Source organism: Aulonocara stuartgranti (genome assembly GCF_965226115.1).
Source record: "Aulonocara stuartgranti genome assembly, chromosome: 20".
NCBI lineage: Eukaryota > Metazoa > Chordata > Actinopteri > Cichliformes > Cichlidae > Aulonocara > Aulonocara stuartgranti.
Genome location: NC_138956.1, coordinates 22,017,988 through 22,032,775, shown reverse-complemented (window position 1 = coordinate 22,032,775; position 14,788 = coordinate 22,017,988). Strand labels below are relative to the sequence as shown.

The 14,788-nt window shown below is 40.0% G+C and overlaps 3 protein-coding genes across 7 annotated transcripts in view; all 3 read right to left on the bottom strand.

The window, feature by feature from the left end:
• The window catches only part of LOC309696293 (synaptotagmin-2-like), a 64,887-nt gene extending 55,912 nt beyond the window's left edge, over positions 1–8,975 (bottom strand). For 2 of the 5 annotated variants that reach the window (XM_082517457.1, XM_082517462.1), the window contains exon 1: positions 7,351–7,698. The gene's annotated coding sequence lies outside the window, so the exon portion shown is untranslated. Of the gene's footprint in view, positions 1–7,350; positions 7,699–8,551 lie in introns of those variants that run through there. The other 3 variants (XM_082517460.1, XM_082517458.1, XM_082517459.1) reach the window with 3 other exon arrangements.
• Positions 8,976–9,030: 55 nt separating this feature from the next.
• oard1 (O-acyl-ADP-ribose deacylase 1) lies at positions 9,031–11,797 on the bottom strand. Its single transcript, XM_082517463.1, has 6 exons — positions 11,339–11,797; positions 11,095–11,203; positions 10,820–10,985; positions 9,680–9,738; positions 9,450–9,562; positions 9,031–9,315 (listed from the first exon to the last, which is right to left on the bottom strand). The coding sequence occupies exons 1-6, from the start codon at positions 11,401–11,403 to the stop codon at positions 9,168–9,170; spliced, it is 660 nt and encodes a 219-aa protein (XP_082373589.1). The 5' UTR covers positions 11,404–11,797; the 3' UTR covers positions 9,031–9,167.
• Positions 11,798–11,884: 87 nt separating this feature from the next.
• On the bottom strand, positions 11,885–13,595 carry guca1b (guanylate cyclase activator 1B). Its single transcript, XM_082517464.1, has 4 exons — positions 13,129–13,595; positions 12,560–12,709; positions 12,320–12,434; positions 11,885–12,110 (listed from the first exon to the last, which is right to left on the bottom strand). The coding sequence occupies exons 1-4, from the start codon at positions 13,330–13,332 to the stop codon at positions 11,986–11,988; spliced, it is 594 nt and encodes a 197-aa protein (XP_082373590.1). The 5' UTR covers positions 13,333–13,595; the 3' UTR covers positions 11,885–11,985.
• Positions 13,596–14,788: the final 1,193 nt, after the last annotated feature.

Genomic DNA, 14,788 nt, shown 5'->3' with positions numbered 1-14,788 from the left:
ACAATACATTCTGTATTGTTTTCTTTTGATACACAGTGATCATCTATAAATTACATAATGGCAAATGTATGCTGTACAGAAATTAAAATGCATATATTCATGTAAAATACACATGATAATATGACGAGTAAAACATGTTCTTGCTTTCATTTTTTAAGCGTATTATTCTTTCTTATCGCCTACTCTAACCAACAGGTACGCGTAGCAATACGCACATGGATTTTTGATTCTGTATTCTGTGTCCTTCGCCTGCATACCGGCCTCAAAGAGAAAGAAGCAGCTCTCATGCTGAGCACCTACTCACGCAGCTAAAATATTCTCTTTCCTTCTTTCTCTCTCTGACTGATTATATTTCAGTATTCCTCTAATGAAAAACACAAATTCTTGTACACCTAATTTTTAAACAAACAGATCACACAACCTTGCAGGTTACATGGAACAACAAAATTCTAAAACTCTTCACAGCAGCCTGCGGTCTAAATTCATTTCAAGACATTTCAGACTCGGTAGAATTTCAAAGCTTGGGATTATTTTAAAGAGGAACAAAAAATCTTTTTTTTAAGGTTTTCTGTTGATGTTTGCACCGCTCCGAGCGTTCTGCATGTCAGATGGGCAGATCTTCACTTGGCAACACTGAGAAATGGCAACTCGGCTCTCCCACTGCAAAACCCCGTGGGAATGGAGGGGGAAGGAAAACAGAAAATGTCTCTTCATTTCTAAGATTTCAGGGGCCAGAAAAATATATTTAATGAGGCTTTGTGTTGTTTCTCTGAGGAGCAAAAAAAAAGAGAGAAAAACTTCAGATTGTGCTGCCAAATGCCTTTTGGAGTAGACTCAGATGAAAAAATATAGATGAAAATACACACAAAGCCCTTAAAACTGTATTTTAAACACACACAGACCCTGGGGGTGTGTTACCATAAAAACAACTGTTGACAGACATTTATAATGTCCACTGTCATTATTTGGGCAGATCAAATCATGGCTCCAAAGCAAAACTGTTATTGCAGTGATGTGAATAGTCTTGTACCTTTCTCTGGTTTCTCTATTCAAAGCTCAATTGAATTAATTTCAATTCAAAGGCTGTACTTGCACCACATATTGTCGGGGTTGTAATTTTAGTGTTATTTTCTGACTGAGAATGAAACTCTTGTTAATACCAGCTTCCTAAATGTATATAGAGAGGCCTGGAGCCCAGGGGATGCATTTCAAATGCCTCTGTGCAATCCCTTAACCCTCTTGACAAGGACGGATCTCCAGAGTAGCTTTTAGCAGAAGCACTTCAAGAAAGAGTGTCACTATTATGAGCAGAAAATCAAAAAGGATATAAAATACAACATATGGGCAATACAGAGGACACTTTCATATTTATTTCACAAGACTGTAAAGATTTACTTTAAAGCAGTGAGGCCATAACGGCTGGGAAATCTTCAGCAGAATAGTTGCCAAGAACTCTGAGATGTTGAGGTTTGGGTGCAAGCAGAGTGTGATATAGATCTGGTCAATAAACAGCCTCCTGAATAGAGTGAATCTAAACAGGTTCCTAAACTCTGACAGCACCCAAGACTAACGTATTTATACATGTCAAAGCCTGAGGTTATTCAATCTGGGAATCCACTGAGCAGTGTGCTTACTTAGCCCTTGGGGCCAACAGTCAGCTTTTTATGGTTTCTGGTATAACCTACAGATATCCAGGCCATGACTCCTGTGTTCATCTGCTGGTTGCACATATAAAAGAAAACAAAAAGGATACAAAAGGCAAAGTATTTTAGCAAATACAATCCCTCTTTCGTACCCCCAAAGAGTAGTAGTAGTTGGCTGATTTATATTCATGCAACTACAAGAGAACAACATCAGAAACCAGAAGGTTTCTGCCATAAAAAATATTTCCCTTCCTACAGATTCTACAAAGTCATATGCACAATATGTTCACAGACTTTAGAATGCATTAAATGTATGCCTCCACAGACATTCATTCAGTCTATAAGTACCTAGCAAACCTTCATATTCCATGTACATTAATGTAAATGAAGGTCCCGTGTCTATGTGAAGTGATTAAATGGTTGAACAGGCAGATGATTCTAATGCAGGGAAGCTGTGTTTAAAAATAAAACTACGGAGAGAAGAATAGAGGATGTCTCTGAATACAATGAGGCTAAAAACAGCAGGTTTTCTGAAAAAATGTCAACACAATCTCACCATGTTAAAAAGAAAAAAGCCCACAACACAGAATCTGTAAAGATGATGACTTAATATGGAAATTAAAGCAACTCCTCCTCCTTCCTCAGTCCCATTCAAACAGAGAAGATAAGAGCTACACCAGATGTGTCATATAGGAAGGTGTTTTTCTACAAATTGGATCATTAACAGAGCAGTGCAGCCAGCATTGAGACATTTGGCTGTGGGACGCAGCTCAGTGAAGAATGATTGGCTTTGAGGGCCAGGGGAGCAGATGAGACAGGGACATGGAGCATGGAGCTGGACTAAAAGACTGAGTGTGCCCACTTGGTTTTCCATCAGGATATCACTTCCATACTGGTCTGCCTGTGCCTCTTAAAGAGTGACTCCACCTATACAAAAGGGGCTATTTCTGTATCGGCAGTGTTACGCCGACTTGCTCTTCATGGGACGTTATCTCTGTCTTTAGCTCCACCCTCTTAACATTAATTATGCAGCTCAATGCAGCACTCCAAATCCCTACTGCAGCTCACCCACACTACAATACTCCACTGCTTTCTCCCACTCTCTGTCTCTGTCACAACCAACCCACAAATGAGTGTTTCTCTCTTTTTCTCTTCAAGACTACGTTCTCAACGCTCCCTAGTCAAAGACAACATTTTCCTTCTGCGAATATAGACACTTTAGACAGGACAGAAACAGTTCTCTCTTCCCTTTGTCCTACTTCATATTAAAAGCTGAAATGATTAAATGTGTGAAACATAAGTAGGTTGAACAATCGATTTCGAAACCACTGTTTTGATTTTTTGTACCAGATGGCCTCATGAAGGAAATGTTTCAATCCAGAAATAGAGTAAGCAGCTGATGTTAATGGGTACATTTATAATGATTGCGAGTTGTATTACTATCTTTAGTTGCAGTGTGACTCACAAGCAGCTCATATTTATATTGTGTCATTTCCAAAGCCTAGTGCTGATTTTTCAGTGCAAATCAGAAGCAAACAGTCTGATGTGGCGAGGAAACACACTTAACAGCTCAAACACCTGTCTGGCAAGGTGTAATTGACTCAACCACTCCTGAGCACAATCACTGTTGTGTCACAGGAAGCAGAGAGAGTCCACACTACGCAATCTGAATCAGCCACATCAGCAAAGTAGATGGAAACCAGAAAGCGTAGAATGGGAGAAGCTCTCACACTCCTGCCAACCACCCCCCAGGCAGGCAGTGGGATGGAAACGTTGCAACTGTTTATGGAAGCAGAAACAAGCTTCTCTTTCGTTTCCTAGAGCTTTTCACATGATTAAGATTCATTTTACATTTGCATGCATGTGTTTGCATGTGTGCACGTGCATGTGTTTGAGAGTGACAGTGAGAGAGTATTACTTGCCTGGCCAAAAGCTGAATAATTAATCCTACAGAACTGAAGTGTGAGGCTACAGTTTAAGGTATTTATGCATAATGTACTCTGCCTGACATTAAACTGACTAAGGAGTGTTTTGTTTTGGGTTTTTGTTTTTGAGCCCACATCAAGTGAAGGTCTTGGAAGTTGTTTGTGGGACTGTTACTTCATATCTGCCACACATGCCTTCATCGAACAAATATGAAGCCAAAGGTATGCAAACTCCAGACATTTAAAGTTTTATCTGGCTTGCTTCCCTATACATGCATTTAAATAAATTGCTCTCCTCTGTTTGCAAAGATGCTAGCTCTTGAACAAAAACAAACAGTGAGGCAGATGTTCCTAATGAGGAAAACATGGCCAGAGAAGGTGGGATCATTTAGTCAGTACCCAGCAAAGTGAATGTGCTATATGCTTACATAATCCAGGGACTGACTGTGAATTGACTACTCCCTCTGTCTACAAGGCAATGCGCTAGCAGGAGCAGGTCGGCTGTTTTGTCACGTTCACCATGTTTCCATCGCTCTTTAAAAATCCGTGCATCACCAGACGTCAAGAATGAACACCGAAGAGTGAACAGCATTTTCTTAGGTTGAGGTTGCCGTTCTCCAGCAGGCAGCCCTCTATGCTGTGCTGCTCTGCTGCTGCTGCAGGGGTCTTTTCAGTGCATGGAACCGGATGGTGAACAGAGAACACAGCGGGGGCTGGGCACTGCAATGTACTGCAGTGCTCGTAGCTCTGCTATGCACACCCACTCTCTTCCATTCTTGCTCTGCCTCTGACAATCTCTCAATCTCTTACTCTATCTCTCTACCCTTCTCTGGCCAATGGTTGTATCATTTGTCTTCCCTCATCTCTTCTCCTCAGATTCGTTATGTGCTTTTCCTGCCTGCTTCTCTCAACACTCTTATGGTTGACTGCAATCGATATTTCCCTTGCTGTCTCTTATATTGTTCTTTTAAACTACCCTACCCTCTGTTTCTCACATGGACATAGACATGCACATCTATAAGACTAATACATATATACATCAAATAACCTTTACCTGGAGAGTTATCTTAGCCTGCTTCTAACCCCATTATTCCAGACTTCCATTTTTTCTCCAAATGGAGTAGAATATCTATAATTTACATCTCTATATTAGCAGTACAAGTACACATACACGCAATGTCATTGGCACCACTTGCTGTGTTTATCAAGGTGTCATTATAGCATCCCCAAGAGAGACTGCTCGGCTAAAACATCTGCAGCATCCTCTATTTGCATCGGAATAATCTAAACAAAATAGCCTGGTGAGTTTTTACAGCACCTCTTCTTATCCTGAGATGGGCAGTTTTGAGATTGTTGCTAAATGTACAGTGACAGCCGTTGTTGCTCCGCTATGTTGCCTCCACCATCATTTACAGGGGCACACTAAACGCCCATGCCGCACAGCATGGGACAGAGGATGTCACGCTTGGAGGATGAGCAATGACAAGCCCAGCAGCTGGTCCCTTCCCCCAGAAACTTCACAACTGTTAGAAACAGTTACGCTAATGACTTACATGCAGTGTTTACAAAGTTATCGAGATAAACCTTGCAGGCAATTTGATTATGAAACAAGAAACCTCTTTCAAAGCGCTTACACAAATAAATACAAGAACATGACCGCAAATGTTTTTGGCGTGACTCATTCCATCTAACAGCAAAAGCTTAACCCTCCTCCATCTCCCACACTCTGCATTTATCTTCAAGATGCTGTCTACTTCTTGGAATGGTAAGGGGTTTCATATCTATTTCCCATTAAAGAGCAGAGGTTTCTGATCATCACTTCCTGAATGAGTTTTACAGTCTGGCAGCAGCATCCTGCAGAGACACTTTTGTGGTCGCTTCATAAAACAAAGCTCTGTGTCACAGCAGGTGTCAGAGCCGTATGAAGAAAAGTCATTGCATGTAATTTTCATTTTTTTTTGCAAGCGATTTGTAGAAAACATAATTAATTGCTAGCCACTGTTAACTGGAACGATGTGTTGTTTCTCTTTTAATAACATTGTCATTTGGATTTTGGGTGATCACTCAATAAGTCCATGTAAAACCCATTTGTCAAGCTTGAAATATCTTGCTGCTGCAGTCGGATTGATGGAAGGAAAGCTGAACAAAATCTCAGCGCTGACACTCCCACCTAGAGCATACAGCAATAATACAGGTAGACAAGGCCGGCCAAAACATTCTTTTTTCCTTTTTGTGTGTGTATTTTCTTTTCAAAATGAAACTGTGAAGAAGCCACTTTTCAGTTCCTTCACAAAAACACAGCTCTTCTTAAGGTAAACTGTGTTCCAGAAGAAGAGAGGTGTATGAATAATGAAGAAGCAAAGCCACACAGCCATTGCAAACATCATATAACAATTTAGAAAATTTAACCAGGCAGGGTATTACATCAGCTAACCAAAGATAATTAGGAATGCCCATTAGCCTTCACTAAACATTGGTTTGCTTCAAACTTTATAAAGGAAGCTCTTGCATAAGGTCCCTGCTATGTGCACTGTCCATGGTGCTGAAACAGATTACATTTTCTTCCCAACCCTCTTTGTACCCCTGTATATAAGAAAGTCTTGAAAACTTGAAACACAAATCTACATTACGATTGGGTTTAGATGTATGTCTCGTGCTTATAGCTACTATCAGAGTACAAGGTACGAGCTTCACTTTTAACTAATATGAAAACACACAAAAAAATGCTCATCCAGTATTTTCAGCATCCTCATAAACATGTTAAGTCCATCTATTATTTTTCCCTGCTCTGCAGCAGGCCAGTGTTCACAGACATTTTCAGCAGAGAAAACACATAGTGCCCACTGCTGGACAACATCACATCTTCATTCAGAAATGATCAAGGTCAGATATACAGAACAGAAAGGAGGATATACTAAATTACTGCAATTTCTCTTAAATAAAAGAATGAAATCATTAATATAAAAACATATAATTATGAATAACCCTTTTAACTGTATGTCAACTTACTATCCTTTGTTGTTTGAGCTAATTTTTAACAATAATAATAATTCATAATATTATTTCTATCTTTTTGTGTTTCTTTAGTACACTTTAGTCAGTTCAGCCAATCAGAGAGCCCACTTTTGCTGCAGGCTTAGACTGGAGGAAGTCCCAGAGCACCGGATAAACCAAACAAAAACTAATCGCCGGTCTCAAACACTATCAGAGCCAATTCAAACAGTTATCTAAGCAACCCCACTGACACTCCGGGTACACAACGAGAGCGTGCAGGATAAAATTATAATGGGCTGACGTAGTCTTTTTACCACACTAAGCTTATCATAGTGTACCTATTCACAATATAAGTAGCAAAACTTCACTTATCCCAAACTGGGATAGGTGAAAACGAGGTAAAACTGTGAGAGCAAATTTGGGAAGCTGGTAGCTGGTTTGGGTTGCTTCATCCTGGCACTGTCTGGATGCTGAGGCAGCTCTGCACAGGGATGTAATGGGATACTGCAGCACTAGAGAACCGTGTGCACAGAAACTTGCCTAGGAGCATCAGGGAGTCCCACACTAACCTTCCCCCTCCCTCTTTCTCTCTCCTTCTTCGTTTTCATCAAATATTATGCAAAAAAGAAATGGAAACAAACAGAGATCCATGTATGCATTTAAAAGGGAACTGTGTGTGAAGAACTAAAACAAGGAAAAGAATAAGTACACTCACTAACAGTGAACACAGAACACAACTTCAGAAGTGAAATAATCCGGCATGCTTGCAGGAGAATGCAGCTGCTTACCTTTTGTGCAGGTTGCTCTCTCCTGGACACGGAGTTCTTCCCCCTTCTCTGCAGATTCCCAGACACTTTGAGATAGAGAGAGAAATAATCAATCTCTTCTTACTTTCTCTTATTTCCAATTTCAGAATGAATAAGTCAGGAGTCTAACATAGCAGTGTAGACACACCTTTACTCTGTAAACTCTGACACACACACACAGACTCCCATTCAAATGCACCCCAAGACTGGAGTACCCAAATTGATAAAGATCTGCTCAGGGGAGGGATAAAAACTACACACACTCACACACTGCAGTTTTTTTTTCTTTCTCTTGCTCAGCCGCTCTGCTGCTTTTTTCCTGCTGTCTTTGCCTGCACTGCTTCCTGATTGGCTAAGCTGCTCTTCAATAACATAAGCTCTCCTCTTTAATTGGAAGGGAGCCAGTTATGTGGTGCACCAGAAGCCCTCCCGCCCAGCTCATCGCTCTTTTTTTTTTATTCCTTTTTTTCCCTAAGTGCCTGTGGAAAAGAATGCTGAGCTCTGCAATTTCATATGCATTGAGCAAAGAAAAAAAGGGACGAGAATGGGGAGAGTTTATCAGTGTTTGTGCGTGTGTGTGTGTGTGTGTGGGGGGGGGGGGGGGGGGGGGGGGGGAGTGGAAATGAGGGAGAGCAGCGGAGGCGAGCCAGTGTACTGCAGTGGGACAAGCAGACGTTGCATGGGAACAAAGAGACAAGGGGGCTATAGGGTGGGGTGAGAACAGATTTCGCTGCACCGTCCAACACCGGCAGCACGTTGACTGTGACAGCAGGTCAGATGAAGGGAGATTTCCCTGTGCTCACTGCAGCACAGCTAGGTGGCTCTGCTGCAGTGTGGAGTCTAATTCCCAGGCAGGAAGGGGGATGGGAAGGAAGGAGGAGGAGGAAGAGAGAGGAGGCTGGTTGCAGTGATACCAAAGTCTCCCAGCCAGCCTGGATATATGGGAGGAAATGGGCAGCCATCCGCAGTGTGCACAGCGGTTAATGCCTTTTCTTCATGAATTATTGAAAGTGCCCCAAAGGAGAATGGGAGGCTAGCAGGCAGCACACTGTTCAAGCAGTCTCGCCACTACTGACGTTCGCGTTAATTACCAGCACCTGAAGTGAATATCATCGCACAGTTAGATGAAGCCCCCTTTAGAGATTGCAATAAAATATCTTGAATGGAAAATGTATGTCATTACCTCTCCCCTTTCCACTTGAATTTCATCATGCGTTAAAAGGCTTTCCCATACTGGAGAAAATGGATGTGCAGGATTGACTTTGTGGTGTCAAATTCCCTGCTCTCTTTCACTCACATCTGGTCCATTGTTCCTCGGCTGCATTAAAGCACAATACCCCAGCAGATCAATAAAGAAGCATACAATACCTTGAGCATTTGCAGTGGCCATGATGAGCACTCCAGAAGTTATATGATGACCAGAGAGAAAGGTACTGTTTGCTCAACCAACAATGTAAATGCTTAGTGAAAGAAGGGGGAGATAAAGAGATAACTGACGCTTTATACTCAGTCCCGTGGTATAAAACACACCATATGAGATATTAAACTGAGTTCATCCGGGTTCATCTTAATTTAGTGATGAACACAGATTAAAATATTTTGGAAGTAGTCCCAACAGTCATTACAAAAAGGTTCTATAATAATACCACTACTAGTTGGATATGAGCTTATGTGGGTTCTTTTATAAAAAGAAAGCTTTATTTTATTTAACAGAGAAAATAACATGTTTCCAACTTTGACAAAAAAAATCTCCTTGGCTTCATATACATCAGTATTTCAATAATTAACATTTCCATGAATCATCTGCGTCTGTTTTCCTTCATCACTGTGGTCTCTTCTTTCTGAGGAAGACTGTAAACTGTGATGGAGATGTCTGTGTGTTTGAAGACCTGATCCAGTATCTCTGACACGCTCGTCCACTTGAGTCGATCCAGGCCACAGCCGATACTGTCAGAGAAATAGATAAAGAATTTAACTACCACAGCAACTTAATAAATGCCACAATTAGTTGATTTTAAAATGAATTTGTTTATTATTATTTCTCTCAATTAAGGGTCACAAAAGAGAAAAATTATACAAACCGAGGCATCGATATTCTTGATACTTGGTTCTTCAGGCAATGTGACCTCATATCCTCCAGGCTCTGTCTCAGGCTGTCATAGGTGGGTTTCTGGCTTGCCTTTTTCTTTGTGATCTACAATAAAGTAATAGAAAAACAACATTTCATTGCACTAACCACAACAGCTTTTGGATAAAATCTCTCGATTTGTCTAAAAGTGTACATCTAGTGAAGTTTAATCAACATGTGTACCAGATAGTAGACAAAGCGTCCATCGCTTTTCAGTACGGCACACTGTCCTGTCACTTTTTCTGTTTGGATTATAAAGAATAGAAAGACAAAAAGAAATATAATATCCACATTAGAACAAAGCTTGATAAAAAAAAGATTCATAAATCCCTAGACCCTTAATAACACACCGGAAGACACACACACACAAAAAGTTAGAAAGTAGAGTTGTTTATCAAAAAGTTTACTAGCCTGAGAACCAAACAAATCAAAAAGCAAAAACTCATGTGTCATTGCTGTGGCACAAAGTGTCTGGGCACTATCCTGTTCAAACACATCCTCCCTCTAATCTGCCAAGACATTTGATGTAATACTAGGCCTTGTTTGACACAAACATTTTAGAGAAAAACTGACGTGCTATCTTTCTATTCAGAGACACTGAATCTGTTGTTAATATCCTTTTATAACCAAAAATAAAGCTTCCAGACTGAAGCGTCCACATGATCTGTCAGTGCCTTGCAAAGCATTTGAGTATCTTCGTGTTGTGTTTAGAGAGACCCTGCACCAAGTTGGCTGCTATTCATGCGAATAAAGTTGTGGGCTAAGCTTCTTTATGCAAAATTAGAGGCATCAGGTCCAACGTCACCTCTGAAAACTCCCCAAAACTTTCACATGTTAAGGCAAAATTATTCAACCTATTCCTCACTTCAAATGTTCTCAGAAACAAAGTTCAGCAAGTTATTTTTGAAACATAAGACAACGTTTCCAAACGAGTCAGCAGATGGGTGTTTGCTCAGTTTTAGGAGGTTACACAAGAGAGCGAGCACCTGTCAGTCATCCATTATGACGCTGGTAAGTGGCACGCCCAGCAGGATACAAATACAAAGTCACATTTACACATTTGTCATACGATACTACCTTGACTTTCTGTAAGAGTGAATGTGTGTGGAAGAATATGAGTTAATGTGTACACAGAGTCAGACAAAATTGATACAATGTGATACTCTCAGACAGTGTAGAAAAAACTCCTAACCGAGGCTGTTACAAAAGGAAAGCGAGTGAGGAGGAGGTTAAAGGCTTTTAAAAAAAACTGTGTCCATGCTGGTAAAATGATCACAAGACATCTTCATCCCTGATGAATCTTTAATGAAAGGGTTGACTCACTTTGCTCTTTTAACTCAGTCACCCCTTGAAACCTCTTTCTGAATTCCACAGCTATGCCTGCCCCCATACGGATGTCCTCGCTGATGCAGTGGGCCAGAGCTTCACGCGCAGGGCAGGAGAACAGGTCCCCGGTGACATAACTCAGCCTCCACTTGTGTTCTGCAGGCTAACCAGGAGGGGGCAGCATTAGACAATGTCGTGAAGCATAACGACGGAATAACAAATACAGTAAACACTGGTGTCTTGACGGAGAAACCCCAGAAACTGAACTTTACCTTAGTTGTGTGGGTGCTGGCCGACATATGAGGTTCGGACGACATTGACAAGCGAGGGTAAAGCACTTGCAGGGCGATTTGATTTGCTGTTAAGTATCTTGAACACACACTACAAACACACGGAAGTATCGACATTCAATTTCTGCTGGAAGACCTGTTTGCTAGTTTGCACAGTACGCTGTGCGCTACTACAGTCGCTCGTATGACTTAAAAACTGCTACCTGCAGAAAGCTGTTTAACTTACGTATATAACACCGTTCTCGGAAGGTTAGTTGGTTTGGAGGTGTATGAAAAGCTGCTACGTAACATATCGTCTCGCGAGAAATAGCGAGACCTTGTGGACGATCACGCCTTCGGAATGTGAAGGTTTGTCAGATACATATGCAAAACAAATATTTTAACTTTTTCATTAGAATAATTGCAAAGCATACTTTAATAGAACCCCATTTTTAACACTATACACTAATGTTTGTGTTTAGAAGTCTTTTATTCAACGCCTATCAATAAAAGTTGGCTACTTCCTGTGGTCTCCTAAATTTATTTGGTGTTTTATGTTTTAAGAAATTCACATTTGACATTTATTGTGATTTATTAATATGTTTATTGGATAACTCTTTTTTTTGCTTATATTATTACATATAAGAAAATAAAGCAAGGGCAGACAAACAAAACCTACATCATCATACGCAGCAATAAATGAAAGCTTGTGAAAATCTCAGCATTGATGTGGACATGTATCTAAATATGATACAACAGCATATAGCACGTTAGCAGTCAGACAGTATCAGTGTTTTATTTTATATACATATAAACTGCAATATACACAAAATCACAATATGAATAGTTACACATCAGGATTGTGCATGACAGACTGACGGTCTGTGCTTCCCCCTAGAAGTCCGCACTACGGCGTCGCTCATTGAGCCAGTCTCCGGGGTTCACATCCATCTGCAGCATCTTCATCACCCACTTGTCCCTCCGTGCTCCATCGATGAACTCATCCAGTGAGAGCTCCCCTAAGTGACGCAGGACAGTTATTCTTAGTATACATTTCTTCATTCCTGATAGATGACCATTGTAAAGCTTGCACCCACCTATCCTTTTAATATAAACAAGCAATAACGAATACGCATACAATTTTACAATTAGTGCTTCACAATGCCACAGGTGTTTTAAATCATCCATGGAACATTTTAAGCCGTTAGGAACCATTGCAAACACTCACCATCCCCATTTTCATCAACCAGCTCAAATATCCGGTCAACCACTTGGTCTGGGGTCAGCAGATTACATTCTTCATCCAGCTCTCCATGGCAGGCTTTCTTCAGCCGATAAATAGACTGAGAGTTACAGGAAAATATGTTACAGTGACTCCTTCACTGACTAAAGTTCATTAGTCAGTCAATTCAGCTGCATAATATCAACTACGCAGAACGCATGGAGACTTTAAAATAGTAAATATTACCTCCACAATTTCTAGAAGCTCTGTTTTGTCGATGCACCCGCTTCCATCTTTGTCATACATTTTGAATGTCCATTTAAGTTTATGCTCCAGTTTTCCTCGAAGGACTAAGTTCAAAGCTGCCACATACTCCAAGAAATCAATGGTGTTGTCCTGTGTGCACACAAGGTTCAAATGTTGTGAAGGAATACAAGGATGTGACTAAGAACCTAAATGTTTACTTCAGTGTGGACTTTAACCTGTCAGAGAATAGGGAAAATTATCCATTATTCCTAGAGCTAAGCTGAAACATCCAGTTTGCTTGCTGTGTATACCCTGAAAACCCAAGAAGTATTCTCAGTGAAATTGATACATGAGCATTTATGACATTTTTCCTTACTTGTACAAATTAAGTTAGCCCTCAAAATTGCTGCAAATGAGTTTTCTGCCCTTCAAATATTTAAAATGATAATGGGCATCAGCTGAAACAGCACAAGCAACCTTCCGAATCAACAAATGTGTATTAATATCTTGTCCTGCTGTGTAGTTTGGTAACAATGTTAAAATGAGACAGAACTGAAGTTTGTACTTACTCCGTTTTTGTCAAATGCTCGAAACATGTTTTCAATGTAATCTGCAGCTTCCTTGTTATGAGTAACGCCAAAAAAACTCTTGAACTCGTGCATGAACAGCGTTCCACTTGGGCATTCCACAACAAATTTTTTGTACCATTCCTGCAGCTCCGCCACATCGATTTCCTTGTCTTGGTCACTCTCTTCACTCAGGCGTTGACCCATGTTGGTAATATTTTTATTCTTGCTGAAAATAACAAATATTATCTCTTACATTACACAAATCTGGTTTGACCTGGTTACATTTTTTAAGCTTCCACCTACATTACAAAATGAAAAAAGTGCTCAGTTACAGAGTCAGTGGCTGCGGCTAAGTTTGTGCAAATCAGCAAAAACCAAATTGACCAATATGGCATGAAAGTCCATAGAAGCTGAATTGTTATTCGGCTCTCAATTGTGGCAAATCCTTACTGAAAGTGAGGATGAGACACAGACTGCTATGGATCACATGATAAAGGATTAGAAATGAACACTTGTCAAATTCAATTAGTCCACAGCCAGATTATGAGAAGATTGTGCTGCTGCTTGTATCTATACTAAGCTAGAAGAAAAACAATACTGTGTGTAAAAGTTGTGGGGGAAAATGACATAAAAGGGTTTTAAGGATCTCTGATTTCATTCAATTTTTACAAATTAAAATGTATTATTATTTAATTATATGATTTAAATTTACTTTAAGGCATAAAATGCCAAAGCTAAGGCCTAAAGTCTGTATAGTGTATAAAAGTTTTGAATCGAGTGATTTAAGGCTTTACAAAGCAGAGCTAGAATTCAAATTTTAGTTTTTGAGGTTATATAATTGAGGGGAAAATCAAATGAATTGATAGAATGATCAAACAAAAGGTCAAGCACATTAAAATAAAGTATTACCTGTGGACTAATAAGTAATCTATTCCAAAATAGAAAGCTCCTGACCCGTCTGATAATTCACTCAGCTCAGTCCTTTAGTTATCCCTGGAAACCCTGACCTTCAGGTGCCAGGTAATTAACTGGTACCCTGATTACTCTATGAATGCCCACTCTAGTCTTACTGAAGCCTATAATAAAATTGTTGTCACTAGTGATGTGCATTTAAATCCACCTCATATCTCAAAATAGAAATTCTATTTTGGAAAAGGGTCAAACATCAAGCAGGCTTTTGTTGTTTTGGTTTTTTTTTAGTAGAAAGCAGACTTGGAAACAGCTATACTTTTTCAATAGAACACCAGCGTTAGCAGGATCTTATCTTTTGTTTATAGGTGAAAACATGGCTTGGCCCATTTCCTTCCTGGCTAAAATATGCGCTGACAACAGGATAATAGTGATAATCTTAGCTTAGAGGTTTCAAGGCCATTGAGGAGTCACTGGATGATATCCTTGCACGATTAAAATGATTCACACCTGTCTTACACAAGAGATATTCCCCCTCACCCAGTCATCGTACAAAGGCTTTTACCTGTGCTGATCACCCGTTTCTACACCCATGCCTGGCAGTTTTCTGTAATGTATTATTTATATATATATATATATATATATATATATATATATATACATATATATATATATATATGTGTGTGTGTGTCATTGTTACTTCTAGAGTTTTAGCTTAGTAAAATAATGTCAGAGAGAACTGCTGCAAGCT